Below are 17,288 nucleotides of genomic sequence, written 5' to 3' on the forward strand. Positions count from 1 at the left end.
TTTACTTACACAGATTATTATAGTTCTAAATTTTCAGTTTAATTTTGTCATTTAAAGGATATTATCAATACATATAAAATTAGCAAGAATAGTACAGTATGCATTAGATAATATTGTTGTGAGTTGACTGGATTGGAATTGATTAAAATTGATTTAAATTAAATTAGTTTAAGCGGTTAGTTTCTGTTTGACATGCGTTGTTTTTTATTTGCTTCCTCTTCTTTTTCTTTCTTTCATATGTCTGGACGCACGTAAGCTTCCTGGCCTATTTTCGCGGCCTATCACTTTATTTTATAAAGGTTTATTGACTTCGTCTACGTAGTTCATCTTCCTCTCTCTCTCTCTCTCTCTCTCCATGTATCTCCCCCTCCATTTCTTCATTATTATTTTCTTTCTTTCTTATTTTTCTTTTTTTATATCCCTCCCAATGCATTAATACATTTCCTTCTGTCCCCTCTTATTTTATTTTATTTTATTATTTTATCTTATCTTTCTTATACTCAGTTTTTTATTACGCGTAAGCATTTTCTGTCCTTTTCTTTTCGTTTTTCGTATCACTTCAGTTTCTCTTTTTTGCATGGCCTGTCTGCTAAAGCGGTTTTAATTTTTTAATTTTTAATTTTATTAACAATTTGAAAGTTATTTTAGAGTGGAATTTTAAGCTCATGTTCTATAATTATAAAAAATATTAAATATATTATTTTATATGTTTATTAATAAACATATCCACGGGATCTATATATAAGAGAACATTTTTTACCGGACCCATTATATAACAAAGGAAAATTGCTCCAGAGAAATACCTAATTCGGATCATTACATTGTGATGTGGATTACTCGAAATACAGTTTGGATCATTTTACTACACTGCTTTCAAAGACATTCAACTTCGAATTTTTCCATGCAATTTGGATATTAACTTTTATATCTTTTTCTTTAACTTCACCTTATTCTATGACTTTTAATTACTCAATCAATTTTTAATTGCGATTTTCCAGGTCTCACTGATTTTAGCAAATAAGGTGTAAACCATTATAACTATTTGTAATATTTTCTCCTCTGAAGGGATGGTAGACATCGAAATACTATAGGATAAAGAGTTAAAATATTTCAAATGTATTCTTTGTCTTACATAGAATAATAAAAATCTTTTGATTTGAAATTTAAACATTTCACGTCATAAATTTTTTAATTCATTGAATGACTAAAATTTGATTTATTTGCTCTATCTTGTATATTGAGCAATTCTAATTTAGGTGGGATAGTATTTATAGAATATTACTGCCAGTAATATCTTGTAAGACTTATAATCATAGGTTTCCAGACCAGTTGATTGTTAGATAATTTTATTCTGAAGAGTATATATATATACATATATATATATATATATATATATATATGGTTTTCAGAATGTGAGAGATTGTATAATAAATTCCACAGCCAAACAACGCCGCAGCTCACAAGAGCCATGACAGCCAACGAAGCCGTTTCGTTAGCTGTCATGACTCTTGTGAGCTGCGGCGTTGTTTGGCTGTGGAATTTATTATATATATATATATATATATATATATATATATGTGTGTACTTCAGAATATTTTATTATTTAACAATCAGTTGGTATGGAAACCTGTGATTATAAGATTTACAAAATATTACTGGCGGTAATATTTTCATATCCTTTTCTTCAAATCCTCTTGCTACAGGATCTCTGATTAATTAATTATTTTGACTTTGACTTTCCATGTCTCACTGACTTTAGCAAATAGGGTACATACCTTTATAAATATTTGCTAATATTTTCTCTCCTCTGATGAGATGGTAGACATCGAAACAGTTTTATTTTTTATTACCGTTTTTTTTTCTGTTCAGTTACATTTTTGTTTCAGCTACACGACCGTTTTTTGGCCGTTATGTAGCCTCCTCAGACTTTACAGGAAAGTTCATTTATGGTGGAATGAAGGAATGAAGGAATGAATGATGTCAGGGGAGGGTGCGAGAAAAGCGGAAAGAGAAAAGGGGGAAGGTGGGAAGCGGGGTGCTTGGTCAGTCGGTAATGTTTTAGTTTTGGAGTTCAAGAACATTAGGTTGTTGTAGGGGGTCTGGGAAGTCCCTCTCTGGTGTGACTAAGGACATTGGGATATATGGAGGGGGAGGGAGATATGTAGGCGTAAGGAGAGGGGGTTACTTTAAATTTCGGGTTCTAAGGTTTAGGTTGTTGGCGTCTCGTTAGTGAGATGATTTCTTGGTAAGTATTCTTTACCTGTTGGGTATTCGCTTAGGCTGGGAGGCGGAGGGGCTACGATTCGGTTTATCTATTTGATTTTTATTTATTTTTTTTATATTATTTTTTATTTATTTATTTATTTGTTGTTAAGTGCTTTGATAAGGTTAACCTTGGGCCGCACGCGCGAGCACACACATGCGAGCATACCCACACACATAAAGAAACGCGCACATGTACACATACATCTTCGCCTTAACATGTAAACACTAGTGTCTGCAAGTATAAAAATTAATTATTTGTATATATATATATATATATATATATATATATATATATATATATATATATATATATATACAAATAATTAGTTTTATACCTACAGACACTAGTGTTCCATGCTACGGCAATCATCAGTGCAGGAAGTGACGATTGCTACTAGTTGGAAGATTCGAACCCAGCTACAAAGCCACTTTTTAAATTTGCTTAGAATGTTACCTCCCGGCCACCATCAACCGCCAGGAGAATTAAGGAAAATTAACAATTTTAAATGGCAGACACAACGTTAATTCAATTAAACGATCACAAATCGTAATCTCACACAAGGCCAGCCGTTCACCTTTATTTTTCAGACAGTGCTGAACTTTAGGAAATGTCTTCTTGGAGGGACTAAATAATTACAAATAATTATTTTTACACCTACAGACACTAATGTTTTATGCTTTCGCAATCATCAGTGTAGGAAGTGACGATTGCTACTAGTTGAGAGATTCGAACAAAGCTACAAAGCCACCTTTTACTATATATATATATATATATATATATATATATATATATATATATATGTGTGTGTGTGTGTGTGTGTGTGTGTGTGTGTGTGTAAGCCCGTATATACTAGATAAAATAGTTATAGTTTCTTTGAATAGACTTTGATTGACTTTTCATTGACATACAAAACTTTTCATATACAGCCGTGCATGATTTCAAAATACCACGATAAGTTATAATGTAAATAGTATTAAATTCTATAATAGTAATTTATAATTGGTTTAATTATATGTAATAAGTAACCAAATGGGCTTAAATAAAACATGATATATATATATATATATATATATATATATATATATATATATATATATATTTCTTCCAATCTATTTTCCGAATATATATATATATATATATCCAGCTACTCTGATGAGTCGTAGACGACAAAATATGTGTCAGTGGATAATTATATTTTAAAAACAATATATATATATATATATATATATATATATATATATATATATATATATATATAATAAAGGGTATCATTTTAAAGGCAACGAACTTTAAATTAACAACTCTTTTTTCTTTTAACTGCAGATTTGGCAACTATCGGTTATTTTAAGTTCATTTTGGTTTGGCACTTCATCATGAAGAGACTGACCCCCGAGGTGCGTTTGGAAATTGTGCAGATTTATTTTGAAAATCACTTTGAAACATTTGATAAACGAATATTTTCAAGAAATGAATCTCTTACTGGCCACCTCGTTCGTGCGATCTAACCCCATTAGATTAATTTGGGGGGGGGAGATGTATAAAGTTACATGTCTATACTGATAAGTAAGACACAATAGACCGTTCGGAAGACAACGTTCAATGTTATTGCCGAAATACAGCTTAATTTAATATGTATCATAATTTGTGAAAAATGGAAATCTATATTACGCCATATATGCGCGAGCCACAGGATCATATGCTCGAAATTATATTTAAATTATAAATACCTCATATTTGTACAATAAAAAATATTTGTCAATGATTTCTTTTAATTTAAAATTTCCGCCTCTAAAAAAAGTTTTTCATTACTAATGATGTACGTACCACTTGATATTTCTCTGGGTTCGCTTTGCAATCTTGTCTGAAAACATTTTCTGCGTTTGTGACTTCATTTGTAATCTTTGAATCGGTATCAGAGCTAAAAACAGAAAAAGAAAATTAATTGTTGAACTGAAAAGCCTTCTATAATTTGACCATGGATCAAAATTAGAAATGAATCGTACAGAATATTAATTTATTTAAGACTGTTTATCAAATTATTATGCAAATTAATCACCTGGAATGTTTTTTTCTATTTACTCACCAAGTTATTCATCTCTTACACAGTTACTGTCTATAACCCTCACCCTCTTTCGCTCTATGTGTGCTCATCTTCCTGCTCTTTTTTCTCATATTTATGAAATAAGTAGCTTACATTTTACCTCCCCCTCTCTCTTTCTCTCTCTCTCTCTCTCTCTCTCTCTCTTTGAGTCCTGTTTCTCTCTTTTCCCCACGCATTTCTGTCTCATATTAATGTTGATTTTTTTTTAATTTTCTCTTAAATGCTATGCGTTTTCCCGTAAATGAAGTCCGAAAATTACTTTCAGTTAACAGCCGCCTTCACAGATTTGAAAGTTCGCCTATTATGTATTTTAATGTGGTAGTTTTTTTCAGGTTTCAAATTCTAAAACAGAACAAAGTAGAAAATGGGAAAAAATTAAATGACAAAGGGAAATGTAAAAGCTGTATAATAGGTCAACATATTTTTTTTTCTGAGCAGTAGTTTAAGATGACGCCAACCTTGGATTAAGTCCCAGGGACATTGTCCTATCAGCAGTCGTAAAATACTGGAGCTGCAGTATTGCCATTTGATGAATGAAATTTGAACCATGCAGTAGCATTTGGTCGGGCCTCTCAAATTTATATTAGTGAGAATTGTTACAGCTTTTTACATCTCTTTTTTTCTCTCTTTTTCTCAATCTACCAATTCTACCGACCTCTTTTATATATCCTCATACCCCATCATGACAAGTCTCAAGAAACAATATGAGAACCTCAATTTTCAACGAAGACCACCCCCACTACCATGTCTCCTTCTCTAACATCAGGGGTCTATGTGTCAACCTTTTAGAGGTTGAAATACAATTACAGGAGAACAAATGTGATCTGTTGTTCCTGTGCAAAACTGGCGTTGGACCAACTATTTACTTAGATGAGTTTGCAATTAAACTTGATATCAAAATATGACCCTCAATATCGTCATGGACATTGAATATGAGCCTACATTAGAGATGGTTTTCCATATGGTATGGATATCTTCAAAGATCGTAAATTGCCCTATGTGTAGCATTTACACCAACGCGTTCATATGTCCTACAATTATGGAATTACTATTTTAAGAGTATTTCTGTTTGCTCATCCCTCGACCAACATTCACGTCTGTGGAAACGTTAATGTTCACAATGTTGAATGTGTGCAGTCAGTACCAACCCTATTCAGAGTTTAACCGGCTTCCCTTGTTTATGATCTAACACAAATTGTTAACAAACTCAGCCATATACCCGATGCTAATGGACAATTTCCAAGTCTCCAAGCCTTTTCCTTTCAACTTGTCATGAACTGTGCTTAACTTCCATTCTGTCTCAACGAGGATCTTCTGAACACTCAGTTGTATCGATCAAAATAAAAACAAAATGCTATAACTCCTCAGATGTCCCTCTTCAGTGTTGCGATATTCTAGGGCTGACTGGGATAGCTTCTGAACGTTTATATCTGAAATACCTTTGCGCATATAGTATCAGATTTGACTGACTTGTTAACTGTCGGTATAAACAGCTTCATACCTTCCAAGAAATTACACAAAAACTAAGCGACCAGTCATGGTTCACCCCAAAATGTGTCGCTGCAATCGCACACATGAATCAATTTTTCCATTGCTTTCAACGAAATAAATGTTCCTATTTACAATGTCTCCCCACGGGACAGAGTTAGACCCCAGGGTCGTTTTTTAAAGTGGAGAAAAGGAACAAAAATAAAAATTGTCTCAGTCGTAAAGGATTTCTCCTCTACTGACAGAGAACAAGAAATTGAAGTGCAGCATCTGAAGAACAGATACTACTCTTTGATCTTGACCCGAAGGCCAGACATCAACGAAATAAATGTTATAAAATTAAAGTAACCTTACAAAAGTTTAGTAAAAAATGCAAGAAAGTCAAGTCTAAAGTAGATAGGCAACGTTTTGGTTCCTACGGGTTTTAGCAAATAACAAACAGTTGTGGAGAAATGCGTGACTTACCTGGATAGACCACGTGCGGGTCGGTCACCAAAAATAAATAAAAAGAAAGAAAAGAAATGGTCAAGACTCTTATTTATAGAGTAGTGATCACGTGAGTTAGAAGAATATGCAAATAGAGGTGAACGATTTTGCGATATAAAAAGCCTGAGTTGTTAAGAGGAGGGGCAGACTGTTGGCAGAAGTCAGTGCTGTCAGACGTGCTTTAGAGTTTTGTTATTATATGCTGTGTTCGATTGTTGGGAGAGAGAAAAGAGAAGAGGAGGAACCAAGAAGACATTCTGCAGATACTTGACTTTGTGTTGGTTTTAAGCTATTTCGGCGCTTGGTGTGCGGTTACTAACAATGGACAGATTCGACATTCGCTTAATACCCGAGTTCGACGGATCTACCACTGGACCGGCTGTCGTTGAATGGATTGAAAAGGCAGAGAAAATCTGTAAACTGTGCAAAATTAAAGAACCAGCCACAGTTATCCCTTTGAGGCTAACCGGAGGGGCCTATGCAGTCTACCAACAACTCGGGGATGAACCAGACTGGGATGAAATCAAGCAGAGCCTGTATACAGCGTTTGGTACAGATCCATTTGTTGCGTGGCAACAGTTCACGAGCCGGACACTTCAACCCAAGGAAACAGTCGACGTGTACCTAGCCGACCTGCGAAAATTATCTGTACCGTTTGGTGGGGTCAACGATAAAATATTAAGCTGTGCTTTTTTGGTAGGCCTACCCGAGGAGGTCAGTAAACTGTTGCGGGCATCATCAAGAATCGATGAATTGTCAACTGATGAGTTATTGGCCCGAGCTCGAAACATCTGTAAGGAACAGGAACCAATTGCAGCAGCAGCTCGTTTTCGACATGGAGGCAATGTGGACTCTCTTCCAGATAGTAATAAGCATGCCATCCCAGTGTGCTATAAATGTGGCGAGGCCAATCATTTTGCTAAAGAGTGCCGGAGTGATAGGAGAGGTGTATATCCACAATCAAAGAGACCAGTGCAATGCTATCGCTGCAATAAGTTTGGGCACATATCTCGCAACTGTTCGGGAAACGAAGTTGGGGGCAAGGTACTATCGCTACCCTTGCCCCCTGCCAACCAATAAACACAGGATTGCCTGTCATTAGCGTTAAACTTGATGATGTGCAGTGTTCAGCACTTATAGACACGGGGTGTTCCCGGTCTATAGTTAGTGCCCATTGCTGTCCGGTGTGGCGGAGGAACCCAGTTGGCGTTATGACCATCAATGGCTTATCACGGGTATGTTGTGGTGAAGGGACAGTCACAATCTGCACTGAGAAGGGTGACACAGCTAAAGTTGACGTTCTGGTGATGCAGGAGAAACCCCTTGGCTACGACATGTTGCTTGGAATTGATGCAATACAAGCACTAGGAGGCGTTACAATCACAGCAGCTAGAGGTATCAGGCTTGGAGAAGGGAAAGACGTCTGTGCAGCCATGTCGATTGAAGAAAAGGACTTCTGTGCTACATTTGATGACAACGAAAGGGTGTGGACTGCAAAGTGGAAATGGGCCATGGGCCAGGAACCAGATCGGCTGTGCAACACGATTCCAGAGTATGCAGTTTCTACCAAGAATAGGGCCGCATATGAAGAAGAACTTCAGATGTGGATTGACAACGGTTGGTTAATACCATACCCACAGGAACGTCTGGGACCACCCAAGGGATTAATTCCGCTCATGGCTGTTGAACAACCTACCAAAGAAAAAATTCGTCCCGTAATGGATTACCGAGAGTTGAATCGGCATGTTGATGCGTTTACCGGAAACGCAGATGTGTGCGCTGCTAAACTGAGAGAGTGGCGTCAAAAAGGGAGCAATGTAGCACTTCTGGATCTAAAGAGGGCCTACCTGCAGATACGTGTACATGAGTCATTATGGCCGTTTCAGACAGTACTACTCAAGGGAAAACTATATTGTTTGACACGTTTGGGTTTTGGCCTAAACGTAGCACCCTTGATTATGACAACCATTATTAAAACTGTTTTGATGCAGGATGAGACCACAGCAAAAGCTGCTTCAGCCTACATAGATGACATCTATGTTAATGAGGACATAATGTCTGCGGATGCAGTTCGAATAAAACTGAAAGCGTTTGGGTTAATAAGCAAAGACCCTAAGCGCCTAAAGGATGGAGTGCCCGTGCTAGGCCTCGAGGTCTGGGAGGAGGGCAATACGTTGCGATGGAAACGAGGGAGCCCACTTCCAAAGTTACCCAATGTATTAACAAGACGTACTGTGTTTTCTATCTGTGGTAAATTGGTAGGACATCTACCTGTCTGTGGATGGCTCCGATCGGCAACAGGAGTGGTGAAAAGACGAGTGACTACAGTAACAAAAGGATGGGACGATGTTGCGGATGATGATTCTCTCCAACAAATGATGGCTGAAATGTTGTCCAGAGTGCATAGGAATGACCCTGCCCGGGGTGAGTGGCAAGTGTCTGGAAACGAACTAAATGCATGGGTTGACGCAAGTTCGTTGGCTACAGGTGTCGTGTTGGAGCAACTAGGTGTTGTTGTGGAAGATGCATGCTGGCTTCGTCCGAAAAATGATGCCCAACATATAAATTTGGCAGAACTTGATGCCACGTTAAAAGGTCTTAATCTCGCATTGCAATGGCAGACTAATGTTGTGCATCTCCACACTGACTCATTGTGTGTTTACCATTGGTTAACCGACACCTTGAATGGAAAGGCTCGAGTTAAGACTAGAGCTGCAAGTGAAATGCTAGTACGAAGGAGACTAGCAATAATTAAGCGTCTAGTTGACGAATACAGCTTGCAGGTAGACATTACGTTAGTCTCGTCGATGCAGAATTTGGCTGATAGCTTGACTCGAGTACCAAAGAGGTGGATCGATGCAATGAGGCAGGGATCCGATCTTCAACAACAAACATGCGCGACTGTAACGGATCAATTAACACCTGACCAGATCCGTATGATACACCAGCAGATTGGACATCCTGGAATTCAGAGGACTGCATATTTTGTCCGAAGAGTATGCCCTGCAACTACAAAAGCATCAGTGAAAGCAGCCATACGTTCGTGTGAAGAGTGTCAGAGAATTGATCCGGCACCATCCCAATGGCAAAAAGGGAAGCTCGAGGTGGAGGGCAACTGGCAGCGAGTAGGGATGGACATAACACATTATGGGGGCAAACATTTTTTGACCATGACGGATTGTGGCCCGACGCGTTTCACAATATGGCGCCTGTTGACACGACAGGATGCAGCCAGCATTATACAACAGTTGAGAGCCGTCTTTTTTGAACGATTGAAATTCTGACTGATAATGCCGCCACATTTCGATGTCAAGAATTTCAGAAATTCGTGCACGAATGGGGGATTAAAATGCATTATCGGTGTGCATATTATCCCGAGGGTAATGGTATAGCAGAACGGTGTCACCGCACCATCAAAAGAATTGCAGCCAGGACGCAGTGCTCTATTCCAGAAGCTGTGTACTGGTATAATATAACACCCAAGGACAATGCAACACCAGCAACTGCACCAGCCAATGGGATTTACCAATATGAACAGCGTGTGAAAGGAGTTGATGCCATACCATCAGTGGTGAGTGTTGTCAATACACCATATCAGGTGGGAGACCTTGTTTGGATAAAACCCCCAAATGCTGGGTGCACTACGAAATTTTTCCGGGGAAAAATAGATGAAATCATAAGTCCTCAGACCATGTTGATTGGTGGCATACCACGTCACGTAAAAGATATCCGCCCTTGTTATACCTCTTCTGATTCTGAGGACGATGAGGAGGATCACACACCGTTCAGAGATGATCCTGATCACTTACTGCCCCTTCAGGTGAGCATAGAAACACCACCAACAGAACCAGATGAGGGAATGATGGGACATACTGATGACAATAGTGAGGAGAGCGATGGACACAAGGAAGTAATGCCTCATCGAAATACTCGACAGAGACGAATACTGCCCACCCCCCGTGATTGCGAAACCCAGCGAGAAGGGATGATGGAGCATACCGAAGAGATGACGCCTCCGATTCTTCGGAGAAGTACCCGACAAAGACGGATACTGCCCCCCTGCCCTGATTGTGAGACACCGCCTATGGAACCACGAGACGGGATAATGGAACAGACTGGTAGTAATGATGGTGGTAATGAAGAAAACAGCAATGAGGAAGTGCTTCTTCGAAGGAGTACCCGCCAACGACGATTGCCCGCATGTCCTGTTTGTGATCATGAGATCAGGGGGGAGTGTGGAGAAATGCGTGACTTACCTGGATAGACCACGTGCGGGTCGGTCACCAAAAATAAATAAAAAGAAAGAAAAGAAATGGTCAAGACTCTTATTTAGTCCTGAACAAGTGCATGTCTTGTATCTCAATCATCATCAATAGATCTGAGGTAATTTCATCAGCATCTTACAAAGCGAACATTTTTATTAAGAATTTTGCATCAAATTCCACCCTTTGCGATCAGGGTCGCCTACTTATCAAATTCCGTTCCACGACTGAAAATATGCTGTTCAACATCCATATATCCGTCCGTGATGTTGTCAAACTTATTAAGAACGTTGGTTTACGTAAAGCAACTGGCTCTAACAACAGCATAAAAAACGTTTCAACCAGAACTAGCTCCCGTTCTTGCAAAGCTGTTTAAACATAGTCTTAATGAGAAATGCTTCCCAACACTATAGACAACTTTGTCTGTCTACACCGAATTTAAAAATACTAGAGATTGATCATATGCCTATCAGTACAGAACAATCAGTCTCCTGTGCATCATGAGTAAGTTGCTTGAATTTGTGATTTGGTCAATCACCTCAACAAAAACAATCTACTCACTGACATGCGATATGCTTTCCATTCTCCTAGATCTACAGCTGATTTCCTAAATGTTATTTCACACATGACCAATGAATCAAGAGGATATGAACTTCTAGAACAATAGCTCTTGACATAGCAAAGGTATTTGATAGGGTATTGCATAAAGATTAACAGCTATGGAATACCTGGAAATATCATTTGAAATCCTTATTAAATCATCTCAACCACAACATCTTCTCAACTATTAAATCCTATCAACTATTAAATCCATTTTCCCTGATAGGCTTACAAGAGTAGTCATTGAAGCTAATAGTATAATTCTGGGCCAAACTATCTTCTTGATATTCATCATTTATCTCAAATCTGGTAAGCGATTTGCTTTACTTCTCTCTGCTAACTCTTTCTTATAGAAGACACGTTACTAGCCTATCTCTGCTCTATATTTTCATAGTATTTTCATGCTAGACTGAGTTTCACCCTATGATTCCTCCTTGTAAGGCATTCAGGACAAGCCCCCAACTAGCTACAATCGCTTTCCGCCATTTCCCTTACTCTCAATATATGCCTAAAGTTAATAATACATTCTATTAGTAGAGTTCCAGAACTGCTCGTCTATTGAATACAATGCGATAGATGCGTCATTTTCAAGTCGAACGTAAACGGGTTATTGATTATCCGTCCTCTAAAATAAATTAACTCATCTAATTTCTACTTTCACTGATCATCATGGTATTGTCTCACTTGACACCCATTGACTCTTATCTTTGAGTACCTCCAAGCTTTGTTAAGTTATGACTAATATATATATATATATTAAAAATTGAAAATCATTTCTTGATAAATATATAATAGCTCCCTTCAAAAATTAACAACAAAAAAAACTAGGGACAGATAACTCTCGATTATGATACGATTAACGATGAATGCATCTTAACAGAACTGCCACTCTACATACATTTTGTGACAGTGTCATTAGACGTAAGTATAATGCCGATGATCATGATGGTGGTAATGATATTGGTGATGATGGTAGTGATACTGCTGATGATTATGGAAATAAAAAGCATTGTTAAGAAAGGTTGTTATGGTAATTATGTAATACACACACACACACACATACACACACACACACACACACACACACACATTTGTGGATATTGATAAAGAAAAACTGCTTTCTATCATGATAATTTCTGTTGATATAAACGGTCATTACAAAAACACTAGTAGGATCCCCAGTAGGATCTTCTGAACACTCAATTGTCTCCATTAAAATAAAAACAAAATGCTATAACTCCTTAGATGTCCCTCCCCATTGTGTTGCGATACTCTAGGGCTGACTGGGATAGCTTCCGAACGGTTATATCTCAAATACTTCTGCGTGTTTAAAAAGAATGTGTCCTTTATAGTATCAGATTAGATTGACTGGTTAAACGTCGGCTACATACCCTCCAAGAAATTACAACAAAAACTAAGCGGCCAGCCATTGTTCACCCCAGAATGCGTCTCTGCCATCAAACACAGAAATTACTTTTTTCATTGCTTTCAACGAAATAGATGTTATGAAATTAAAGTAACCTTTAGGACTGCCAGCAACTACCGCAAAAGGTTAATAAAAAATGCAAAAAGTCAAGTCTACAGTAGATAGGCAACGTTTTGGTTCCCACGAGTGTTCTGAACAAGTTCATGCCTTGTATCTCAACCATCATCAATAGATCTGAGGTAATTTCATCAGCATCTGACAAAGACAAAATTTTTGTTAAGAATTTTGCATCAAATTCCACCCTTTGCAATCAGGGTCACCTACTTATCAAATTTCATTCCACAACTGAAAATATGATGTTCAACATCCATATATCTGTTCGCGATGTTGCCAAACTTATCAAGAACCTGGATTTAAGTAAGGCAGCTGGCTTTAACAGTATTTCAATTATAGTGCTCCAAAAGTTTCAACCAGAACTAGCTCCTATTCTTGTAAAGCTGTTTAAACGTTGCCTTAAGGAGAAATACTTCCCAACACCAGAGAAAACTTTGTCAGTCTATGCCGAATTTAAAAATACTGGAGACTGATAATCTGCTTCTCAGTACAGATTAATCAGTCTCCTGTGCATCATGAGTAAGTTGCTTGAAATTCTGATAAATAAAGAAGTGATCAACCATCTCAGCAAAAATCAATCTACTCAGTGACATGCAGTATGGTTTTCACCCTCATAGATCTACAGCTGATGTGCTAAATGTAGTCAAACATGATCAATGAATTAAGAAGATTAGAATTTCATTTCTACAGCAATAGCTCTTGACATATCAAAGGCATTTGGTAGAGTATGACATAAAGGTCTACTTCACAAGATTTCCAGCTATGAAATGCCGGGAAATATAATCTCAAATCCTCATTAAATTATCTCAACCACTAAATCTTCTAAACTATTAAATCTTCTCAACTATTTAATCCATTCTACCTGATAAGTTTACAAGAGTAGCCATCAAAGCTAATAGTATCATCCTGGGCCCAACTCTCTTCCTGATTTTCATCAATGATCTCTCAAATCTGGTAAGCGATTTGCTTTCTTTCTCTCTGCTCCCTCTTTCTTATAGAGGAGACGTTGCTATCTCTGCTCTATATTTTCATGGCAGGTAGTAGACTGAGTTTCACTTTACGGTTCCTTCAACCACACTAGCTACAATCACTTACTCTCTACGTATGCCTAAAACTAATAAAACATTCCAATGTTGTACCATTAATTATTAATTTACTGAAGAGCTGTCACTCTAAGTACATTTTCTGACAGTGTTGTTAGATGTAACAATGATGACGATGATGATGAAAATGGCGGTAATGATGTTGGTAATGATGGTGGTGATGTTGTTGATGATGTAGCTGCTGATAATGATGGAAAGAAAGAACTTTGTTAAGAAAGGATATTATGCCATTAACTTAATACACGCACACACTTATTTGTGGATATTGGTAAAGAAAAAATTGTTTTATTTCATGATAATTTGTGTTGATATAAACGGCCATTAAACACACTAGCTGAAAACATTGACGCCTGGAATATACAAGAGGCGTGCAATAAGTAATGCTCCTGCCCTACTTCCAGTTGTCTGATCTAGCTAAAAATTTGCATGTTTAATGATTTATATCTCTACGGGTTATGTGGCAAATTACAGCTCTGAACTAATTGTGGTTTCTGTTTTACAGGTGTTTGAACTGAGTCAGGTGTGACACGGAGCCTGTTGAATGTCGATCAGTGATCCGGTTTTTGTATTTAAAAGGACGCACACCACAGGAGAGTTTTGATGAAATGAAAGAAACTTATGGTGATAATGCCCCATCATATGACCTTGTAAAACGCTGGCATCGTGAATTCAAACATGGCCGGAAGTCTGTGGAAACAATTCCAAGACTTGGTCACCCCCCTTCTGCCATTGATGAGGCATCTGTCCGTCAAGTTGAGGCTGCCATTTTGGAAAATCAGCGCATTACTATTCACCAAATAGCCCAAGATGTCAAGATTAATACCGGGTCTGTGGAAACTATCATTCATTACCATTTGCATATGCATAAGGTGTCTGCAAGATGGATTCCCTGGTTGCTCACACCATTCCAGAAGCGAGAACGCATCGAGTGCTCAAGGATGAATTTCGAGATGTGCCAAGAAGATGAGTCAAAGTTTTTCAAAAGACTGATTACACAGGATGAAACCTGTGTCCATCACTATTATCCAGAGAGCAAAGCCCAATCAATGCAGTGGAAGCACTTGGACTCACCACCTCCAAAGGAGGCAAGGGTGCAGCCCTCCGCTGGCAAGGTCATGCTCACAGTCTTCTGGGACCAGGACGGAGTAGTGATGACAGATTTACTGGCAAAGAATACCACAATTACAGGAGCCTATTATGCTTCACTTTTGAGGAAATTAAGGGAAGCTATCAAAATCAAGAGGCGGGGCAAAATCAGCAAAGGTACCCTCCTCTTGCAGGACAACACGCCGGTCCACAACTCGCAGATCAGAAGCACGAGGCATGTGGTTATAAAATCCTTCCCCATCCTCCCTACTCTCCTGACCTTGCACCCTCTGACTTTCACATCTTCCCAGCCATGAAGTTGATTTTGAAAGGAAAGTGTTTCCCAGATGATGCAACCTTGATTTCTGAAGTCACGTCGTGGTTGGAGGACCAACCTGGGGTGTTCTACAAAAACGGTCTCCAGAGCTGGATCAAATGATGGGAAAAATGCATAACTCTGGGTGATTCCTATGTAGAGAAAGGCTAATAACTGTGCCAAGTTTCGTTGCTCTACTGCTATGGGAAGTGGGTCAGGGGCATTACTTATTGCACGCCCCTCGTGAAGATATCTCGAAAATGTCAGAAATGGACCTTTTAGGTTCCAAGTTCTATCTGAATAAGCAACCCTTGTTAATAAAAGCAGTTAACCAAATTCTTAGGTGGTGAAAGTTTATTGATGGTCATCCGAAAAATAGAACAGATATAACTTTCTTTCAATAAAGACAAAACAAAATGGTGGATACAAATTCAAGTGTCTATTAATTATTGTTCAAGAATTATTACCGCCAAAAATAATCAAAATATTTATTTTGTTTACTCATACGAAATAGCATTTAGGAAAACACCTTTCTCGTGCAAATGAAGCGAGAAGAGGAGGCACCCCCCATGTCAGGTAGAGACACAATAGCAATGGACCCTCCTGCTGAGAGTAGCAGAGATACAGATTTGAGTGGAATAAAAATAAAAAACTGCCTGAGATTAGTTTTCTGAGAATTGTGAAATGAAATTCTGGGGATCGGAGGCGGGGTTAAGCCCACCTTATTTTCAATATAATGAAAGGAAAAAATAGCCTCGAGGGCACACTCTACCAACTGCCTGAGGTATTCACACCAGTCAGAGAGAAACCCCTGTCTCACTCTATTCTAAGCACCTGAATCTACACCGTGAAGAGACAAACCTTGACTTTACTAATGGAACCTGTCAATTCCAGACCATTTGTATTTAGAGTCAGAAAATTCTGAACGTTCAGAGTTTTGTAGGTTTTAGTGAATAATATTTTTTATTTATAAGAAAAATGACCACTTGTTTTTCTTTAGTTCTTGATTGCCTGTCGAATTGAAAATGCAGTTAATTTCAGGTCTACTCTGACGCCCTGACGTAAAGACACAGATCAAGCCGTTGTCAGAAGAAAACTCAGCACAACGTTGAAGTGACGTACAGCCAACCGAAGTAAACAATGTTGCCACACAGACAGAATCGTGCACGTTTTGTGCGTTCCGAGCATCTGAGCGATAGTTTTCAGTGACCAGTGAAAGTCTGGTCACTCTTGAAGAGTTCAGCACTAGACAGAGTTAAAAGTGTAGCCACTGGGACTTGGGGTTAGTGTCCAAGTGGTACATTTAAGGTCAGGTTGGGTTACAGTTTAAACTAAAGACGAATAACTCTTGATCTTGATACAATCAAAAGTATTAAGGGGAGATAAATCTGGCCCGTGTTGCTATTAAGTCCTTCTAGTACTAGTGACCCCATAAATGATAGTTTTAACACTACTTTTGGCAATGAATATACATTCTAATGTCTTTTTTAGAATTTGATATCCATTTACGGCAGAATTGCCTCTTTAAATGCGTTTGAAAAAAGAAAATTTAATCAAATCAATTTTTCGTACTTTACGTTCAAAATGCGAATTGCTGCATCACCATTCGTGGTTGATCGTTTCTTCCTGTCAGACGTTGCACAATTTATATTAACTGAAATTTCGCAATCTGTAGTACAGAGATTCCAAGACGTTGACATTTCTTCTATCCTCTTTTTTATCATTGTCTTTATTTGTTCTTCATAAAAGGCTTTCTTGCTTTCACAGTCCGGTAATGAGTATTTAAGGTTGATAACAATGTCGACAGTATTTAGCGTGTTGGCGTTTGTTTCTGAAAAATAAGCATTTAAATTCGTTTACAAACAAAATGTACATATACAATATATATATATATGTGTATAACACTTTTATTATATAATAAAACTCATCAAAACCTTTGTAAAATAATGGTTGTTTCCTCACTAGCTTTTACACAAGAGATTTCTTGTGGAATTAGTCGGTATTTTATATTTAGTACATAACACGAAACTCGACCAAGTG

The 17,288-nt window shown here is 38.0% G+C and overlaps 1 protein-coding gene across 1 annotated transcript in view; it reads right to left on the minus strand.

Annotated features, from left to right (window-relative positions):
• Positions 1–17,288, minus strand: part of LOC145266449 (uncharacterized) — a 303,389-nt gene that overhangs the window by 82,274 nt on the left and 203,827 nt on the right. The window contains exons 20-21 of the mRNA XM_080122125.1: positions 16,821–17,079; positions 4,091–4,184 (exon numbers count right to left, since the gene is read on the minus strand). Coding sequence (XP_079978251.1) covers positions 4,091–4,184; positions 16,821–17,079 — 353 coding nt within the window. The remainder of the gene's footprint in view (positions 1–4,090; positions 4,185–16,820; positions 17,080–17,288) is intronic.

Source organism: Euprymna scolopes, chromosome 41, assembly GCF_053919585.1.
Source record: "Euprymna scolopes isolate OS-2025 chromosome 41, ASM5391958v1, whole genome shotgun sequence".
NCBI lineage: Eukaryota > Metazoa > Mollusca > Cephalopoda > Sepiida > Sepiolidae > Euprymna > Euprymna scolopes.